At 40.0% G+C, this 19908-nt stretch overlaps 1 protein-coding gene across 1 annotated transcript in view; it reads right to left on the bottom strand.

Annotated features, from left to right (window-relative positions):
- The window catches only part of LOC129725274 (uncharacterized), an 80365-nt gene that overhangs the window by 10998 nt on the left and 49459 nt on the right, over nt 1–19908 (bottom strand). The window contains exons 2-3 of the mRNA XM_055680875.1: nt 15150–15263; nt 14853–14957 (exon numbers count right to left, since the gene is read on the bottom strand). Of these exons, the coding sequence (XP_055536850.1) occupies nt 14853–14957; nt 15150–15263 (219 nt within the window). The remainder of the gene's footprint in view (nt 1–14852; nt 14958–15149; nt 15264–19908) is intronic.

Genomic DNA, 19908 nt, shown 5'->3' with positions numbered 1-19908 from the left:
ACATTCACGCTTCACACGCACATATACGCTTCACACACAAATACATACATGCCACACTCTTACACAACACGCACACTCTGCTCAGGTCCTCTAAGACATGATCCAGAGCTGTGTATGTCACTAGTGGCGGTCTCGTTCAGTATCGGACTGTATTTAAACAATATATCTGAATTGGATTACGAATGACCGCATGGAATTATTTTGTCTACCTTTATGATGTTTGCGTTAGGGAAGTCTGCCAATCGCCTGAAAATTATATGTGGATTTTTTACCATTACAATTTCTCGTAATTTTCATCATGTTGTAAGAAAATAATGGGAACAATTATCATTCTATGGAAATTTTATATATTTTAGTTATCCAACAGTATAATAGTTTTTGAAATTGGTACAGTTGTTTGAGAGCTAATAACTATCGAAAACTTCCATTCCGCCAACCAATAACGTTACATATTCGAGTCGAATATCGACCATTTTTTATTTGAATGAAACTTTGCCCGGCTTAGCAAATTGAGCATTTTTCACAGATGGAGAGATTTTTTACACCCATGAGTTATATTCTAAAAGGGCGTATACCTTTCGGCACAGGTTTTATTCGAAGCATTGTAGCCCAGAAACCGTTGGTTGTATATAGACTGTTCCGAAAATTATAAATACATCTTCTTTCTTGAATAAAACAAAAAATACAGGATTTTTCGGGTCATTTTATTCTGAAATATAGATAATAAGTGTTTTCCTTCCAGTTTTAATTCAAGTTGGGATTATTTTTCGTAGGATACGCGAGTTCTCTAACTTTTCTCTTAACACTCCTCATAAGCTTTTGCACAGTGTGTTCTCCGAACATTTTTACAACTTTAAGCCAATCTTTTTTAAATTTTTCAACATTGTCCGCTGGTTTGACATATTTCCTCAGCATTGCCTTGGTCAAAGCCCAAATAGTTTCAATAGGGCGAATTTCAGGGCAGTTTGGAGGATCATGTGACATTATTTGTTTTATTCATCTCCTTTGGGAATCATGTGACATTATTTGTTTTATACCACCCTAGTGCATCCCTAGAGTAATGGCAGGAAGCAAGATCGGGCCAAACTGACAAGTAGGTTTGAATCCCTACGAATGATAAGTCCTAATTGCGAAAGCAAACAAATCCTAACAATTAAAATTACAAATTTCTAACAGTGTTGAGAAGTCACCATTTGTGATTGGACACACATACTCATTATTTACTAATATTTATCATATATACTTAAGCTACTAACAAATCCCCCCCCTTAAAAAAAAAAAGATGGGGCCAAAAGATTGGAGGATTGTTATGCTGCTTAACCAGTCCCCGTGGCTCTGTGGTTAGCGATGTCGGTCGGCTAGCTCTCCCACACGGTTGTGATATCGGGTTCAATTCCCGATCGAGTCCAGGGTCTTTTCGAGCTGGAATTTCTCTCGACTCAGCACTGGGGCACGGTGTATCGTTGTACTTATCCTACACATGCAAAATGTGCCAAAAACAATATCGATAACGAATTCTCTCAACTATTCTAGTTGATCGAGACCGCTATTAGCCCCAAGGCTAAGCGTGCGATATTGTTTATGCTGCTTAACCATGGGTAACAACCTTTTCTGCAAACACTCTTTCACGTGAACTTTACCATTCATTGTGTCATTCGTAATGAATGGACGAGATATTTTCCCACATTCACAAATGGCCTGCCAAACCATTACCTTCTTGCCGAATTTTTCGGTGTAAATGGCTTTCACTGGTCCAGGGACATCCTTTCCCTTCGGTGATGTATAAAATTGCGGTCCTGGCAGAGTCTTATAGTCCAGTTTTATGTAGGTTTCGTCATCCATGGATAACACACCCCATTTTTTTGGTCAGAAGTTTGTCATAAAGCTTCCGAGCTCTCGGTTTCACAGATTCAGCTTGTTTTGGATTTCGTTTTGGCTGCTCCTGCTTCCGACGGGTCTGTAGACCCATTCTTCCCTTTGCACACTTGGAGACACTTTCTCGCCACATCTCGTACTGATACTGAAGGATGCCGCTTGTAGTATTCCTTAACCTTTTTGTCCATTGTAGGATCAACAGGCCCGGGTTTTCTACCACGTCTTGGGGCATCAGTAAATGTACACTCTTCACAATACTTCCGCAATGCGGTTTGTACTGCTCCGACACTTATACCTTCTTCTCTGGCTAATTTTCTTATAGAAAGACCACTTACGGTGCCCCATTTGTGCACAATTCGCTTCCTTTGCTCGGGAGAAAGGCCACGCATTTTCAAAATTTCGCACTAAATGTTAGAAAAAATGACAGCATCTGTTTCTTTTGGATGTAAACAACAGGACGCAGCCAACGTTTGGTTGAATACTGCACGTTATTTGAAATGACGGTTGATCGTATGTGTATTTATAATTATCGGAACGGTCTATAGAAAAACTGTCTGAGAATGAGTTTTAGAGAGTGAAAAATGCACCATAAAAAATATACACTGTACAAAAAAAATTCTGACCAAAAATGAATAAAAATAAACATTAAATTTCAATTTAAAAAAAAAGAGTTGAATTTTTTTTAAATTTTTTTTTAAACTTGAAGTTAATACGCAACTTTTTAAAAAAAAATTCAGGATGGAGAAATGAAAAATAATTTTTTTATGGTAGATTATTTTTTTTATAAAAATTCTAATTCAAAAATTTTCAAAGATATTTGAATTCTGATGATATCAAAAGATGCAGAGAGTCATTTTGAATCAAAAAGCTCTTGGTAGTTAACATTCTAAAGGCATCGGTTTTCGAGTTATTTTGAATTTAAGCTCGAAAAATTATTAATGTTTAGGAAAATACACGTTTTTCTTAATTTGTCCGTTCTCCAGCAAAAAACATACGTTCATTGGAATGCTTGATCAAAAATATACAATTTATTTGGATAAATTCGGAAGAATTGGATAAATAACTCAGGCGCTGTACCTATGTAGGGACGTCTAGGTAGGCTAAGGTATGTTGCTAACATTATACGAGATACCGACCAACCGATTTCTCAGACTTTTTTACTCTATATAAGACATTATTTGACTACCACTTTTAAATATACGCGCATTACCATTATTGCTCTGCAATGCATTCTCGATATTATTTTGCTATGTGATATATATTAAAACCATGCCAAAACCGTTTTTGTAGAAATACCGTTTTGAGCTCATTCTTAGTTCGATTTAGGATCTGCTTTTTTTAAAGATGGATAAAAAAATGCTAATATGTGGACCAACTCTTAGAATTTTGATATTTGGCTTTGAAACAAAATGGCGTCGAAAAAATATCGAAAATTTCCTATTTCTCAAAAGTTAAAAATGGTGCCATTGTTGCCCCTTAAGGTGAAATGGTTTCAAACTCGGAGAAATTAATTTTTGCATCAAACTACTTCAAAAAATCATACATAGAAGCCAAGGCAAAAATATTGTTACGCTGTGTAATCCTTCATCGTTTTTCCAGTTCGAACTTTAGAACAACTTTTTTTTGAAGTAGAATACTTCTCTCAGGAAGTTCGGCTACATAGGGATGTGAAATGAAAATCTAAAACCGAAAAAAGTGAAAAATATGTCCAATTTCAAATGCTAATAAATCGGTTAGTATTCGATGGATTTCCTTCGTTCTTGCAGCAATAGATTGGAAAATCTTCTATGATTCTTCCCAAAATAAGATAATTGTAATTTTATTATTCACACTATTGTACTATTGAAAATAGTCAAGCCTTGTCAAAACGAAAAATTCGACCTCTGATTGGTCGTTATATGCTTGCTTCCCAAGCATGGTCGACAGGATCATATACCTTGCAATTCAAAACATGCTATTTGGCCTATATAAGAGCCTGTTTCAGCCGGAGCCGCTCATAATAGTTCTAGACAGCGACAACAGCAGTCGTCCTTCCTTAGCAGCAGCACTAGCTCTGTGGTTGGTCACCACGTCTCAGGAGCAGCGCGGTTTTTCTCAGCGTGTGTACAGCGACAACAGCAGTCGTCCTTCTTTTGCAGCAGCAATAGCCCTGTGGTTGGTCACCACGGCTCAGGAGCAGCGCGGTTTTTCTCAGCGTGTGTCGCCAGACAGCCATTATTCCCCCCGTGTTGGGGCAGCATGAAGATTGCCATCAGGAAATCCAATTTTGGAAATCAAAATGCCTTTTTGAAGGCAAATAAACAAGTCATTGAAAGTTAATAATTTTTGTCAACGCAAGCAAGTATTCTGTGTTGCATCCTAGCAATTTAAATTTGTCGCACCCGTCTTATTTACTGAATGTGAAATAGCTTCCACAGTGCATGTTGTCCGTGTATCTTAATTCCCCCAATGTTAGGGCAGCTCAAAGGTTGTAATTAGCAACCGATTTTGAACAGTAAAATACTTTTTTGAAGGCAAATAAAAAAATAATTGAAGGGTAATAATTTTCTGGCATCAACACAAGCAGACATTCTGTGCGGGATGCAATCAAATTCTGTTGTAGTTGTCTAATTTTTACTTTATTTAGTAAACTCCCCACTGTAGGGGCAGCGCAAAGGCTGCGATCAGCATAACCGACATTGAATAATAAATTGCCCTGTTAGAACGCATTCACAAAAGCAGTTAGTTCGACTATACAGAGCTAATGTGAAGTCGATTCAATCAATCAGCATTAACAAATTTTGTCGTCTCCCAGCTGCCAAGTTGCAACATGATGCAACACGCAACAGCGAGCAAACGAAATCGCTTGATGTTACAAACCGCAATAAGATACGGGTTAAAACCGTTGCGTGTGTGAGAGCACCATCGATGTTTATTCGCTGGATACACTATCTACTGTCTACTGAACGCAATAATCTGCTTACATGCGACACGGGGACGGGAACATTTTCTTCAACGAAGCTGCGCAACACGACACAAAACATGTTATTTTGTTGCTTCAATGAGAGTGCTATCGGTCCGGCTCGACAAGAAATCATTTTTGTGCATCCGTGCTACGAAACTGAGGAAAAACTTTAGAAACTGAAAAAAGAGGTGGAGCTTATCAAATGATCGCTCTGAGCCGGAATGAAGTCACACATACTTTTCAAGTTATGTCATTCCACCACCTACGAAAATAATTCATTCCTATTTTCATCCCTATATAAGAGCCTGTTTCAGCCGGAGCCGCTCATAATAGTTCTAGACAGCGACAACAGCAGTCGTCCTTCCTTAGCAGCAGCTCTGGCCCTGTGGTTGGTCACCACGTCTCAGGAGCAGCGCGGTTTTTCTCAGCGTGTGTACAGCGACAACAGCAGTCGTCCTTTCTTAGCAGCAGCACTAGCCCTGTGGTTGGTCACCACGTCTCAGGAGCAGCGCGGGTTTTCTCAGCGTGTGTCGCCAGACAGCCATTATTCCCCCCGTGTTGGGGCAGCATGAAGATTGCCATCAGGAAATCCAATTTTGGAAATCAAAATGCCTTTTTGAAGGCAAACAAACAAGTCATTGAAAGTTAATAGTTTTTGACAACGCAAGCAAGCATTCTGGGTTGCATCCTAACAATTTAAATTTGTCGCACCCGTCTAATTTACTGAATGTGAAATAGCTTCCACAGTGCATGTTGTCCGTGTATCTTAATTCCCCCAATGTTAGGGCAGCTCAAAGGTTGTAATTAGCAAACGATTTTGAACCGCAACATGCTTTTTTCAAGGTAAATAAAAAAATAATTGAAGGGTAATAATTTTCTGGCATCAACACAAGCAGACATTCTGTGCGGGATGCAATCAAATTCTGTTGTAGTTGTCTAATTTTCACTTTATTTAGTAAACCCCCCCACTGTAGGGGCAGCGTAAAGGCTGCGATCAGCATAACCGACATTGAATAATAAACTGCCCTGTTAGTACGCATTCACAAAAGCAGTTAGTTCGACTATGCAGAGCTAATATGAAGTCGATTCAATCAATCAGCATAAACAGAATTTCGTCGTCTCCCAGCTGCCAAGTTGCAACATGATGCAACATGCAACAGCGAGCAAACGAAATCGCTTGATGTTACAAACCGCAATAAGATATGGGTTAAAACCGTTGCGTGTGTGAGAGCACCATCGGTGTTTATTCGCTGGATACACTATCTACTAAACGCAATAATCTGCTTACATGCGACATGGGGACGGGAACATTTTCTTCAACCAAGCTGCACAACACGACACAAAACATGTTATTTTGTTGCTTCAATGAGAGTGCTATCGGTCCGGCTCGACAAGAAATCATTTTTGTGCATCCGTGCTACGAAACTGAGGAAAAACTTTAGAAACTGAAAAAAGAGGTGGAGCTTATCAAATGATCGCTCTGAACCAGAATGAAGTCACACATATTTTTCAAGTTATATCATTCCACCACGTACGTAAAATAATTCATTCCTATTTTCATCCCTATATAAGAGCCTGTTTTAGTCGAAGCCGCTCATCATTCGCATTCATCGCTCAAAGGATTCAGACGTCTAACAGCGATTTTCGTAGTGGAAAAATTTACTGCGTTATAATTTTGTTAATTTGAAATATTCAATTTTCGGCGTAAGCAGAGTTTATTACTGGAAACACAGAGTTATTTTATTTTCCGGATCATCGCAACACAATAATATTTTGGCCTAAGGGCCATGGCAACGGAACATTACCCCTCCCCTGTGGGGGGAAATGGAAATGCCAGATTACCTGACTGGATGGATCCGAATAAGGAACACGGCAAACTTACTATTTTATCAATGATACCAACTGAGGGACGTTTTCCTGACAATCCATTTATCATCGGCCGCTCTTTAGAACGAGCTGCTGGAGGAAAATTCGACGACTGCTATACAGAAGACAAAGGAACAAAATACGTGTTGAAAGTGCGCAGTGAGGAAAAAGCTAAACGTTTAATAGCGTTAAAGGAACTAATTGATAAAACCCAAGTAGCGATAAAATTACACCCTAATCTAAATTTCGTTAAATGTGTGGTCAGCTGCGTAGAGGCAATAAATCTATCGGAAGAGGTATTAATTACTGAACTCAAAGATCAAGGTATTTCGCAAGTGCAACGCATTACCCGGTCGGATGGGAATCGAAGAGTCAACACTCCAATGTTGATTTTGACAGTTAGCGGCACGGTAATCCCGAAGTTCATAATGTTTGGCTTCCTTCGAGTGCGTACCCGTATTTATTTCCCATCACCAATGATCTGTTTCAAGTGCCTTGAATATGGCCATACTAAAGCGCGCTGCAAAGGGCAGGAACGTTGTCGGAACTGCTCGGAAATTCACTCAGTTAACCCTGTAGAAGGTTTCCCGTTTGTTACAAAATGCCTACACTGTAAAGAGGGACATATCACATTGAGCAACCTTTGCAAATTTTTTATTAAAGAAAAGGACATAATCAAGATAAAATGTAGCTCCGGTGTATCATTCAAGGAAGCCAGATTAGAATACGAACGGTCTCATGGTCCTAAATCGTATGCCAACATTTCTAATGTGCAACAAAGACTCGATCTTCACAAAACTGATAATCTGGAAGAAATATTGAAAGAAAAGGAGAATACTATCAAACAGCTAATGAAAACGATTTCGGAACTATCCAGTAGATTGGACGAATTGGAAAAAGGAAAAACCCAGAAAAAGAAACACAAACGCGAAACAAAGAAAAAAACTATGGAAACAGATATGGAAACTGACTCTAGCCAGCATAACACAGATATAAGTAAGGTAAGCGGAACTTCCTCCAATATCATTGTTCAAAATATGTAAAGCTCAAAAACTCACAAGCGACATTTCACAACCGAAATAGAACCCCCATCTTTTAAGAAACCCCCAGGGGATTACAGCAAAATTGACAGTATTCACAATTCTAAAAATTTCAATAAAGTAACCAATCCTATCAACAGCCTTCAATCCACTCAATAAAAACAAAACTCGCAACCCCAAGCCTTTTGTCGATCCGAATATTCTGGCCTTACAATGGAATTTACACGGGTTAAGAGCAAAATTACCCGAGTTACAACTTCTGATTACCGAATACAATCCCCTAGTCATTGCTCTCCAAGAAACCCTTATTCCGGAATCAAACTCTCCCATCGACTATATCAAAAATTACAAACTGTACATCCATGAAAATTCTTGCAACCCTCTAAAAACTGGTGTTGGAATAGCCATTAAATCTGATACCCCACATCGCCGAATCCAGATCTCATCTCAACTGCAAGCAATAGCACTAGAAATCGATAATCCGATCAAAGCCACCATTGTCTCTATATATATCCCAATAATACAACGATATAGACCAGCTTAAGAAATTACTTAAACAATTATTGGATCAATTTTCGTCTCCAGTCTTTTTTCTGGGGGACTTTAACAGCCACTCTATTACCTGGGGTAGCCATCGATATGATGCTAGAGGTCGTGCTATAGAGAGTTTCATTGAGGAACAGAACCTCGTTTTACTAAATGACGGAAGTCATACTAGAATTAACCCGCTTAATGGTAACACCAGCCCGATTGATCTCTCCATCGTTGCCTGGAATTTTGCCAATAATTTAACATGGAAGGTTCACGACGACTGCTGTGGTAGTGACCACATGCCTATAGTTGTCAGGTTTAACAGAGATAAACCAAGCGATTCTGTTCGACCTAGATGGAAATATGAACTGGCAAACTGGCCCGAATACCAACAAGAAATCAAAACACTATTCTCTACCAATCCTCCTTCCTCCCCAGACAAATTCTCCTTAATGATATTTGAAATAGCTCTCAAACATATCCCCAGAACGAGTGGCAAACTTGGGAAAAAAGCGGTACATTGGTGGAACCCGGAAGTTAAAAAAGCAATTAAATTAAGACGCAAGAAATTGAGGGCTCTTCAAAAAATCCCAAGAGAAGAAAGGGTAAACTCGGACACCTTCACCGAATTCAAAAATGCTAGAAACTCAGCCAGACTTATAGTGAACAAAGCTAAAACGGACAGTTGGAACCAATTCATAGAATCGATAAACCCCGGAACTACTTCTAAAGAATTATGGAATAACGTTAATCGTCTAAAAGGCGCTCGTGGCAGGACCCCTATCAATATTAAGATTAACGATCAAATATCATCCGACCCCTTAATTAACGCAGAACATTTAGCTAACCATTTCGCCCTTGCCTCATCTTCCACTAACTACAATAAGAATTTCCTTACTAGTAAAAATGTAATTGAATCGAACCCACCTTGCTTTGATACTGATGCCAACTTGGAATATAATAATGATTTCAGTTTAATAGAACTTGATAGGGCTTTCAACAAGTTAAAACGCTTTTCGGCCGGTCCTGACGAAATCGGATATCCTCTCCTCAAAAACCTGCCAATTATCGGTAAAACCATATTATTATCAATATATAACAAAATTTGGACAACAGGCAATATTCCAACGGATTGGAAAACAGGCTTCATTGTTCCAATCCCTAAACCAGATAAGGACAGATCCATCGCAGACAATTACAGACCCATTACACTGTTAAATTGCATTGGCAAAGTTCTTGAGAAGATGGTTAACCGACGTTTGCTCCATGAATTAGAGTCCCATGGCCTGCTCGACAATAGACAATTTGCCTTTCGCCCCAACAAAGGTGTTGACGACTATTTTACTGAATTAGAAGCCATTATAGAGGAACATCGCGAACGAAAGATGCATGGTGATATTGTCTCATTAGACCTTGCTAAAGCCTACGATCGAGCATGGCGTTTTCCTATTCTTAAATCATTAGAAGAATGGGGAATTAAGGGCCGCATGAGTCTTTTCATTGCAAACTTCCTTACGGATAGAAAATCCAGAGTAATTATAGGGAACACACAATCAGAAACTAAAACACTTGAAAATGGAATACTTCAAGGCTCCGTTCTATCTCCGACACTCTTCCTCATCTGCATGCAATCAATATTTGAAATCATTCCTCATAATGTACATATTCTCTTATATGCTGACGATATAACTTTGATATCCTTCCACAACTTCAAATCAATAGCCCGGAAGCAAATGCAATCAGCAGTCAATTTGGTCTCTCTTTGGGCTGACGAAAGAGGTTTTACTATTGCTCCCAACAAATCTCAACTTTTACACATCAGTTGCAACCGACAAAAAATGAAAAAACTTCCTATTTTAAAAATTAAACAAATCTCCATCCCTACAAAACCAAGCCTCAAATTACTTGGTATTCATCTTGACCGCCTCCTCAACTTCAAAACACATGCTGAAGCTATCCGAAAGGATACCGTTAAAAAAATGCGAGTAGTTACAATTATTGGTGCCAGAATACCTTGTGGCCACAGAACAACGATCATCAGAATCTTAAATGCATGGTTGCTTCTCAAAATATTCTACGGAATAGGCTTTTATAGTCTTGGTGGGGATACAGTTACTGAAAAAATCCGCCCATTATACAACAAGGCATTCCGTTTAGCATCCGGACTATTCGTCACAAGTCCAACTAAAGCAGTTATGGCAGAATGTGGTCAACTTCCCTATGAATATTACCTATTAGAATGCCTGGTAAGAAAATCAATACGCTGGCTGAGCATTACCGGCCGCGATGAGGTCCCACTTGTAGTCAGAACAAACAGTCTCATGGAATCCATGAATAAATGAAAAATCCCACCAATAGCAGTATTACCTAGATCAAAAAATCGTCCATGGAACACTCATGCCCCCACCATAGACCTATCCCTCTCAAATCTAATCAAAGCTGGCGATACTCCCTCAATAGTCCAAAAACATTTCCATCAACTGATTTCCGACAAATATAAAAATTACCAACACATTTTCACAGATGGCTCAGTTAAAGAGGAAAAAGTCGGCTACGGCATATTCTCCAAATCACCAAACCTCAACTTAAATGCTTCCCTCCCACCAATCTGTTCTATCTACAGCGCGGAGGCCTTTGCACTTTTGAAAACATGTAACATTGTACCGGACTCTCCGAAACTTACAGTTATCTTCAGTGATTCAGCCAGTTGTCTCACTGCTATGCGATCTAATGTGAATAAACACCCTTGGCTAATTGAAACTGAACTCAAAGCTCTGCAAAAAAATATCAATTTCTGCTGGATCCCCGGTCACTCTGGGATAACTGGTAACGAAGAGGCAGATAAACTTGCTGGTTTTGATCGCGATAAAGAAAGTGAGGTTACACCCATTCCATCCTCTGACGCCATCAGATGGGCAAACACTATAACTCGTAACAGCTGGGACATTGAGTGGTTCCGAAACAGAACATGTATCCTCCGAAAAGTAAAAAACTCCACCACCCGTTGGCCAGACAACAAAACTCCTAGAACTCGTCGAATATTATCCAGAATCCGTATCGGGCACACCCGCCTTACTCATAGCTTTTTAATAGATAAATCTGATCCACCAACCTGCATAACATGCGGACTTCCCCTAAATATTAATCACATTTTGTTGGATTGTAGAGCTTTCCATACCGAACGCATATCGAACAATTTCAGTAATAGTTTGGAGGAAGTTGTCTCACCACCTTACGAGAAACAACTAATAAATTTCCTAAAAGAATCTAATCTGTACGACAAAATTTAATACAAAGTGACAATAACCATAGGGACGAATGACCGTCACGGTTAAAATCCCTTAAAAAAAAAAAAAAAAAAAAAAAAGAAGCCGCTCATAGTAGTTCTGAACAGCGACAACAGCAGTCCTCCCTTAGCAGCAGCGGGAGCGAGCAGTGGGTACCATCGATAGCGGATAGCGGCCACAACTGTGGCATGGCTGTGGATAAGCGTAGCAGTTCCAGCGGATCTCACCATCGATAGCAGAAGGGCCAGCAGATGCAGGTACAGTGGATACCAATGGCGGCCACAACTGTGGCATGGCTACGGATAGCGTTGCAGTTGCTCAGCAGTTGGGCCAGCGTATAGCGGCCACAACTGTGGCATGGCTATGCATAGCGTAGCTGTTGCAGCGGGTATATCAGCATCGATAGTAGCAGGGTCAGCTGATGCAACGACACTCCCTTCACTAAAATGCTGTTTCAGTGTGGTAGCGGGAAGCATCAGCAGCAGGCTTGCATGAAGTGAATACATCAGCATGAAGTGAATACATCAGCTCTACTGATGGCTGTACATTAACCTACAGCTGAGCGAATCGGTTCGCGTCTATTATGGCAGAGGCCTAATGGAAAAGTTGTATCAGTTTGTTCAGAAGAATATTATTGTCGGTAATATTACAGAGATGCGATTGCGTAAATCCGATTTTGAATTGAACAATTGTTCTTTTGAGAACAAATAACACACTTATTTGAAGAGTTAATAGCTTTTGGTACCAATAGCAGTATAGTGACAGCCTCAGCGGTAGATGCAGATGCAGCCGGTACTTCCCTGAGGCCGATGTAAAGGTAAATGGGAGCAGCACGGCGAAACAGTTCGGGTTATGCTTAGACGCGCGTCATTTTTCGTTGTTGATATTCCCCACATGAAACGACGCGCTTTCGTATGATAGCGGTGGTATTAGCGGTAGATGCATTTGCCAACACTTCCTCCAGTAAAGCCGTGTCTAGTTTTCAATGTGAAAACACCTTACTCATTGTGTTGACCGTGCGCCTTAGTCCTCACTATCAAGGTAACACAGAGATGTAAGATAAACACTACATCCTATGATAAATTGAACAATTGTTCTTATAAGGACAACAAATGAATTAATGAAGATTTAATTTTGAATTAGAATACTTCTCTCAGGAAGTTCGGCTACATAGGGATGTAAAATGTAAATCTAAAACTGAAAAAAGTGAGAAAAATTTCAAATGCTAATAAATCGGTTAGTTTTCGATGGATTTTCTTCGTTTTTGCAGCAATCGATTAGAAAATCTTCTAAGATTCCTACCAAATGCATGAAATTGCAATTTTATCATTCGAACTATTGTACTATTGAAAACTCTTAAGCCTTGTTAAAACACAAAATGCGACCTCTGATTGGTCGTTATACCGCGCTTTCCCAAGCACGGTCGGCAGAGTTATGGACCTAGTAAATTGGGAATGCATCATTTGGCCTATATAAGAGCTTCATCAGATAATAAACAAACATTTCAACGGATATTAAATTGAACAACTGAAATTTGAAGAACACAAATGATTATTTGAAGAGTTGATATTTTCTCGTTTTGCGCTATAATCCAAAGTTAATTATCTTCATCTACATGCATACTCTGACTATTATTACGTGTTTGCGTCGCTTAGTGTTTGGCTACGGTCATGCAGAACGCAAATAACGGCGCGATGCGATTCGGCAAGACGAAATCTGTTGAAATGTATAGCTCTACTTCGCCTTAAAAAGAGCTGTACATTTCACCACGGTAAGGCGAATCGCATCGCGCCGGCATTCGCGTTCTGCATAACCGTAGCCTTTGTTCCGTTCCCGTTTAATGATGTCGTATTAAATGTGCATATTACAATTCGGCAGCACTTCAACTTCTCATTTGCACAAAATTTAAAAATATCCAATGAACTTCATTCAAAATATCAGACAAAAAGAAATTACAATACTGCCAATGAACGATCAACGTTTATTTACTAGAAAAAATGACTGACACACAAGCAGCCAGGTTATCTTTCTTGTAAAAGTATTCTACTTCAACCTTGCGGTCGTGGCTTTGCATACAACCTTCTTGTGATTTTTTTTTTGTCGCAGAATGTAATTAACCACATACAACAGGAGCTGTCAAGCGAATGGTATTGGGTTCGAATCTTATTATAATCCAGGCCATTCGATATCAAAAAGGACTAAGGCATGTGTTTATTCTCTGGCTCCCCCGCTTACCCTTGCTTTAGGCTGAATGCTATAATACCTTGGTGTGACTTCCTCTTAACAAAAAAAAAGCTCTTCTTATCAATTAACCCTCTAGTGCCCAAATTAATTTCTAAACGAACTTCGATAAAATCATTATAAACCATTATAAACACTTTTTAAATATTTATTAAAGCTTTTCGGAACTTCGACTGAAGCCCGCCAAATGGTGGCATTGGGCACCAGAGGGTTAAACAGGCCAGAAGGACGCACGACGAAACTTCTCCAGAGAATTAAAATTGGTGATTTTTGGCAGAAGGAACGAGGCTCGGTATAGTAGAGCAGATAGCGTCTTACAGGAAGGGTGAAATCACATTACACACAAGCACGGATAAAATCTTAATGAATATGCCACTTTTCAATAGCGATATTGCTGGTGATAGAAGTGCGGAATACAGCAGACACCCGGGCATATCTCACAATAGATCAACGATTCTGATCGCAGTCAATAAGTCCATACAGGAAAAAAAGACATACAACTTTCTGACAGTCAAGGTATGTATTGTCCTTCTATATTATCCTTAAGGACAATACGTGAGATAGGCATGCCAGAAACCTACATTAAAACCTGTGTTTCAAATATATCATGAATTTTTTTTAGGCGTGATCAATCGAATCGTCACTATATTTTCAGCAAAATCCCGTCAGTCTCCTCCAAAGGAGTTCGAGGTACATCTTTTCAATAAGAATTTGCTAAAATTCAAAATAGTTAGTAAATGTTAGCATACTTTTTGCTCATTTCGATTGAACGATCCTTATTATGAACTTCGATTTCACCGTAAAACCCACTCGTGAGCTGCACAGCGTTATGTCTAAGCGCTAGCTTCTGCTCAAATGTAATTATTCCCAATGGCTACTCTCATCAGATTTGTTTGGAAGCCTCAATAATAAATGATATTACAACAACCATCATATTACCACTTGACAATTAATTGATTCCTGGTTGTCAGCAATATTGGCCATCAAAGATGTCAAGATCATCAAGATGTCGGACGCAAAATTTGCTTCGTTAGGTAAATTAACCGGCCAACTGTACACAATACTTACATTGAATATGTTGTCCACCAAACTGGAGCGGGCTGCATTGGGACGCTGTTGCTGCTCCAAGCCATTACCTTGATTAACGATTTTCCCATCTCCTCCTAGCTGATTCTGTTGCAACGAGAAACCAGATATGATTAGAGCCTCAAGTGCTCACGCAAAATTAGCGGCTGCGGACTAGCGCAAACGGTTATCTGTTAGGCTGTAACTCTGTCAGACTTGACCTATGCATCCAGATTACGCATACAGAGTGCCTCCGGAATGGATGCTGTGTGACTATTATAAGGGACTATTGGGAATTACCGAATCCTCACTGTTGACTACGGCTTGCGAGGCGGCCGGCTGGATTGCGAGCATCGCGATGACAGCGAATGCCACACACGCCAGTCCAACGTTGGTCCATCGTCCGGAGAGATGCTGGACAAAAAGAAAAAGTGAAAACTTGCTTTAGCAATTAAAAGGAGAAAAACGCATCCGTCTCTTGGGAAAAATTGTTATTCACATGGGGAATTGATCCGTGGAGTTTAGAGAAGCTAATAATGTAATGTAAATGCTTAGTCATGGGTTGGTATTATTAAATAAGGTTGTGAACAACAGTAAAATTAAACGCTATTTTTAATTACTGATTGTATTTTTCCATCTCTTGGAACACGAATTTGAAACCTACAGGACAACACTCTTGCGCGGCTGTTTCATTGCAGCTCCGTCTGTCATCACTTAAACGTGTAAATTTATTAAATTTTCTAAGAGAAACTAATTGAGTGACAACCCCCTGCAATGATAGCCTTGATGAAAGTTGCTGACAGCAGTCTCCAAATCAGTTCTACCGAAAATAATTAATTCATCTGTTCGCGAGACGGCACACGGCTGAATTTTCAGATCAAATAATTTGTTCAGCACGTTTCATTAACCATCATTCGGGAACACTTTCTGAGCAATTGACTGCTGGTGCGTGTTTCACTAAAGTTTTCGTGTTGTTACACGACCAAACGCTCATTGATGTTCACAAAACCGTGACTAATGTGACAACCCGTCGATAAAATTAATCATCACCCTTTTCGGCCACAAACTTCACTGCTGTCAGAGCCCAGAAGCCCGATTCCATCAATGTTCTCACGTAAAGCGGGTTTGCTTGGAATTATGCTATAGAGACACATAACCAACGCAAGCTTCTAATGGACGGATGGCGTTATTCGACAAGCGACGTGACTAAAAGTTAATGGTTCTAATTTATTTCATTTGCATCTGACAATGTGCGTCCATTCGACATGCTACTCATTAGAACACTGCAGAGTTCACATACTCTTCTCCTTTATCTGAATTGCAAAGCATTGACTCAAAGCAATACCCTTCCCTGAGCCATTTTCCCGGCTCGTGTTTATGCGCTTTCAAATGGCACACCCGGTAAAAATATTAATTGAGCATATCGGAAAATACCCTATTTACTCGTAACGGATGACGGAAATTCAATTAGTGTAGCGGAAGTTAAAGCGCTTCCAGCCAGAACGCCCGGGAGCACAATGACGAATGTACTTTTCCAGTGCGTTACTCCTGTAGTAGACCGCAGAGCAGCCAGGGTTGAACCACGTTATTTACCCTGTGGGAAAAAATGTGACTGCAGTCCGTAGGCCGCACTATGGGACATTTCCATACAAGCAAGCGGACAAAAATGTTTTCTTAATTTTTAACACTATTGGTATTTTTGCTACTTGTTATGATCAAAACAAGTTACTTGAGATCATTTGTGACTGTATTACGGCCAAATTTTGATAAAGGCGTGTATTCTTTTGTACGAAGAGCGGAAATTATACATGGACTTGTTCGGAGTTCATCTCCTCTCCCCTTTCAGTGGCTGCCCACCCATTTCTCATGCGCTTTTGAGTATCTCTAAATATAAGGAAAATGTATGTCAAGTGAGAACTGGCAACAAGGCCGGCTGAGTGTTGTGCGTACTTTATCTCTACGTGAAGTTTTGCTAATTTATGTTGTTTCTCCTCAAGTAATATGAGTATATTCAAGGGGTTTCGTAATTGAGGTTCTGCTGCTAACCGGAACAGTGAAGAAAGGAGTCACCAGGTCATTTTAAAAGAAGATAAGTAACATTTCATTTTAGAAACATGTTGTTTGTTTTGGAGTCGGTTAATCGAGACGCACAACAAATACCAACGAACAAAGTACGCTTGCAGCGCCATCTGTTAGCGAATAGAAAAGCGAGACTGTAGAGGTGCCTATGAAAAAGTTGCGACCTGCATATTTTTACTTAAAAAGTATTTATAACGATTCATAGTGATTTTACCGTAGCCCGTCTAGAAATTAACTCGGGCACGAGAGGGTTAATGGACCACCAACGGAATAAAATTGTCCTGGACAGGCTAGCCTTTGTGAACTGATTAATATAAAATTTGTAAACGACCTTTAATATAAAAGTAAAAATTTTAGGTATGTTACAATTGACTAAGACCAATTACGAACGCGAAGAGTTTTCAAGACATCAAGTATTGATCTGTGATTTAATTAAGCTAACAAACCCGGCCGAATCCGTACTGCCACGCACTAAACTGAATGTTGCACATGTTATAAATTTCGCTTGAACTGATTAAAAAGCTGCTTTAATTGAGAAAAATTAAACTCGTGATATGTTTAAGCTCCGAACTATTTTAGAAGAACACATGGTTTTTAATCTCTTGATATTCGTAGAGCACCTCATTTTGCGAACAGACATCTGGGTTTGGTTCAGGGCCGGCGTCACCTTAGTGGGTAGTAAGGAAAAGGGAAGGTTCATGGGTGACAAAGGCGTAGCCTGGAGGGGGGGGGGGGTCAGTGCGACCTACTGATACCTGAACATAATTTTACGAAACAATCGACAGTGCATCAACAATGGGGTGCCAATGGAATGTTTAAGAGAAATTAGATTTTTAGATTAGAACTTCGTTCAGTAGTAATGTTTGCATTAAAACATTAAAAAATGGACTTTTTTTGGATGGTGATAGAAAAAAAAACCAAGACAGATAATTGATATTAATGAATTTCCCATGGAAGATAATTATATAGGCTCACTTGCAAGAGCAATTTCACGCCCTTGCGAGTGGCTTTCCGGGAGTTTACCGGAACATTCGCCATGGAGGACGAAAACATGCGTGTAGGTATGTTTTTGAATTCTTTCTTCGTTTCATTTATCAATTCCTCCTCAATTTTCGCATCAAAGTAAGTAAGTCTTACGGAGAGAGTGGAAGAAGCCCGCAGTGTGTAGACGCTTTGTTTATCGCGTCTTCAATAATCGCGTTTAATTGTAGTGCATAGTGCGAAAAATTGTGAAATTCGAGCGATAGTTGTAATTAAGGGTATCCCTTGTTGATTACAGTATGTTTAAAGTGAATTACGAGTGAGAGGAATTCGGGAATTAGAATTTTAATACAGCTTTCTTGCACAGTTTATCGCTCTGCAAATGGCTGTCTTAATAGCGCAGTGTTGTGTTGGTGACTTTTCTTAAACGCGTTCGTGTTCATGCGAAAAGTGTATTGTGTCTAAAGTTCATCGCAGTGAAACCTCTTCTCCAGTGCTACGCTGTACATATGCTTGTCGCCGATGGCAAGTTCTGCTGGGAGGCAGGAGCCGAGAGAGCGGCAACTGTAATCATGGAAACGGTTTATTTGTGCTCGAGTGCGACCGCGGCGGCGTGCTTGATTCACTGAATGCTGCTTCGGTGTCTAAGATAAGTGCATACATTTACAGACATGTTCATTTAAACTGCTGGTGGCTTCCACCGACATGCATCAAATACTTATTTTTTAGTATCCGCGTGTGTATTTTATCCCACGATTTCTTGGGCTGATTGTGTGCTGAGGCTAGACGACGCAAAGTGCAGCGTTTTTACATATTTTTTTTTTCTTCATCTATAGTTTATTTGACACGGCACAAATACAATTCAATGTTTAACGGCGCCAATTATATCTGGTAGCTTACTCTCTAAAGTATCTTAATAACTAAAAGCAAATTTTTTATCCTCGCTGCCGACTACGAGCTGAAACTAAATCTAACTTAAAGCTAGAATATTTTGCATTAAAAGCACAGGTTTGCTGTTTGATGGTTTTCATTGCCATAGGTAAGCAGCATATTAAATTTGTTCCGCTGCTGGGCCAAGATATTACGGACTGGCATATTGGGTTGTTTCCATCGGGCCTTGAGAGTATCGTGCGGGTCTGATTGCTGTTTCCGGATCCGGGGTCTTAATGTGTTCTTGTCGTTTGGTTGGATGTAGGCGGAAGGGGATAGGACTAAACTGGGGCGTGGATGGATTTCAGGAAAACGTATATAAGGGACATGTAGGATAGGTCACGGCTCGCCAAGACATCACGAACAGGAACAGCCGGCTGCCTACCTTCGGCCTGCAGGGAAGATATTAATCTAGACCTGGCATCACGGTGTGCAGGGCATGACCAAACAACGTGCTCTATGTCGTGATAACCCTCACCACAGGCACAGATACCACTCTTCCCGAGTCCAACACGACGGAGATGCGCGTCAAATCTATAGTGATTGGACATAAGCCGGGACATCACGCAAATGAAATCCCGACCTACATCCAACCCCTTGAACCACGGGTTCGTCGATACCTTGGGGATTATGGAATGTAACCACCTTCCCAGTTCCCCCTTGGTCCAAGAATTTTGCCAACTGATGATCGTATTCTGACGTACAAATGCGAAAAATTCATTAAAGGCAATTGGTCTTACATAAATATCACCGTTTGTTGCGCCCACCTTAGCCAAAGAGTCCGCTTTCTCATTACCCGGTATCGAGCAGTGAGAAGGGACCCACGCTAAGGTAATCTGAGTAGATTTTTCGGATAAAGCACTCAGATGTTCCCGTATTTTCCCCAGGAAATACGGAGAGTGCTTAACATCTTTCATCGATCGGAGAGCCTCAATGGAACTGAGACTGTCCGTAAAGATGAAATAATGGTCCGTGGGCATTTTTTCGATAATCCCTAGGGTGTACTGAATTGCAGCTAATTCTGCGACGTAAACAGAAGCAGGATTATCGAGCTTATGGGAGACGGTTA

Source organism: Wyeomyia smithii, chromosome 2 (genome assembly GCF_029784165.1).
Source record: "Wyeomyia smithii strain HCP4-BCI-WySm-NY-G18 chromosome 2, ASM2978416v1, whole genome shotgun sequence".
Classification (NCBI taxonomy): domain Eukaryota; kingdom Metazoa; phylum Arthropoda; class Insecta; order Diptera; family Culicidae; genus Wyeomyia; species Wyeomyia smithii.
Note: the sequence above shows the minus strand (reverse complement) of the source record. Positions and strands in the feature narration are given on the sequence as shown.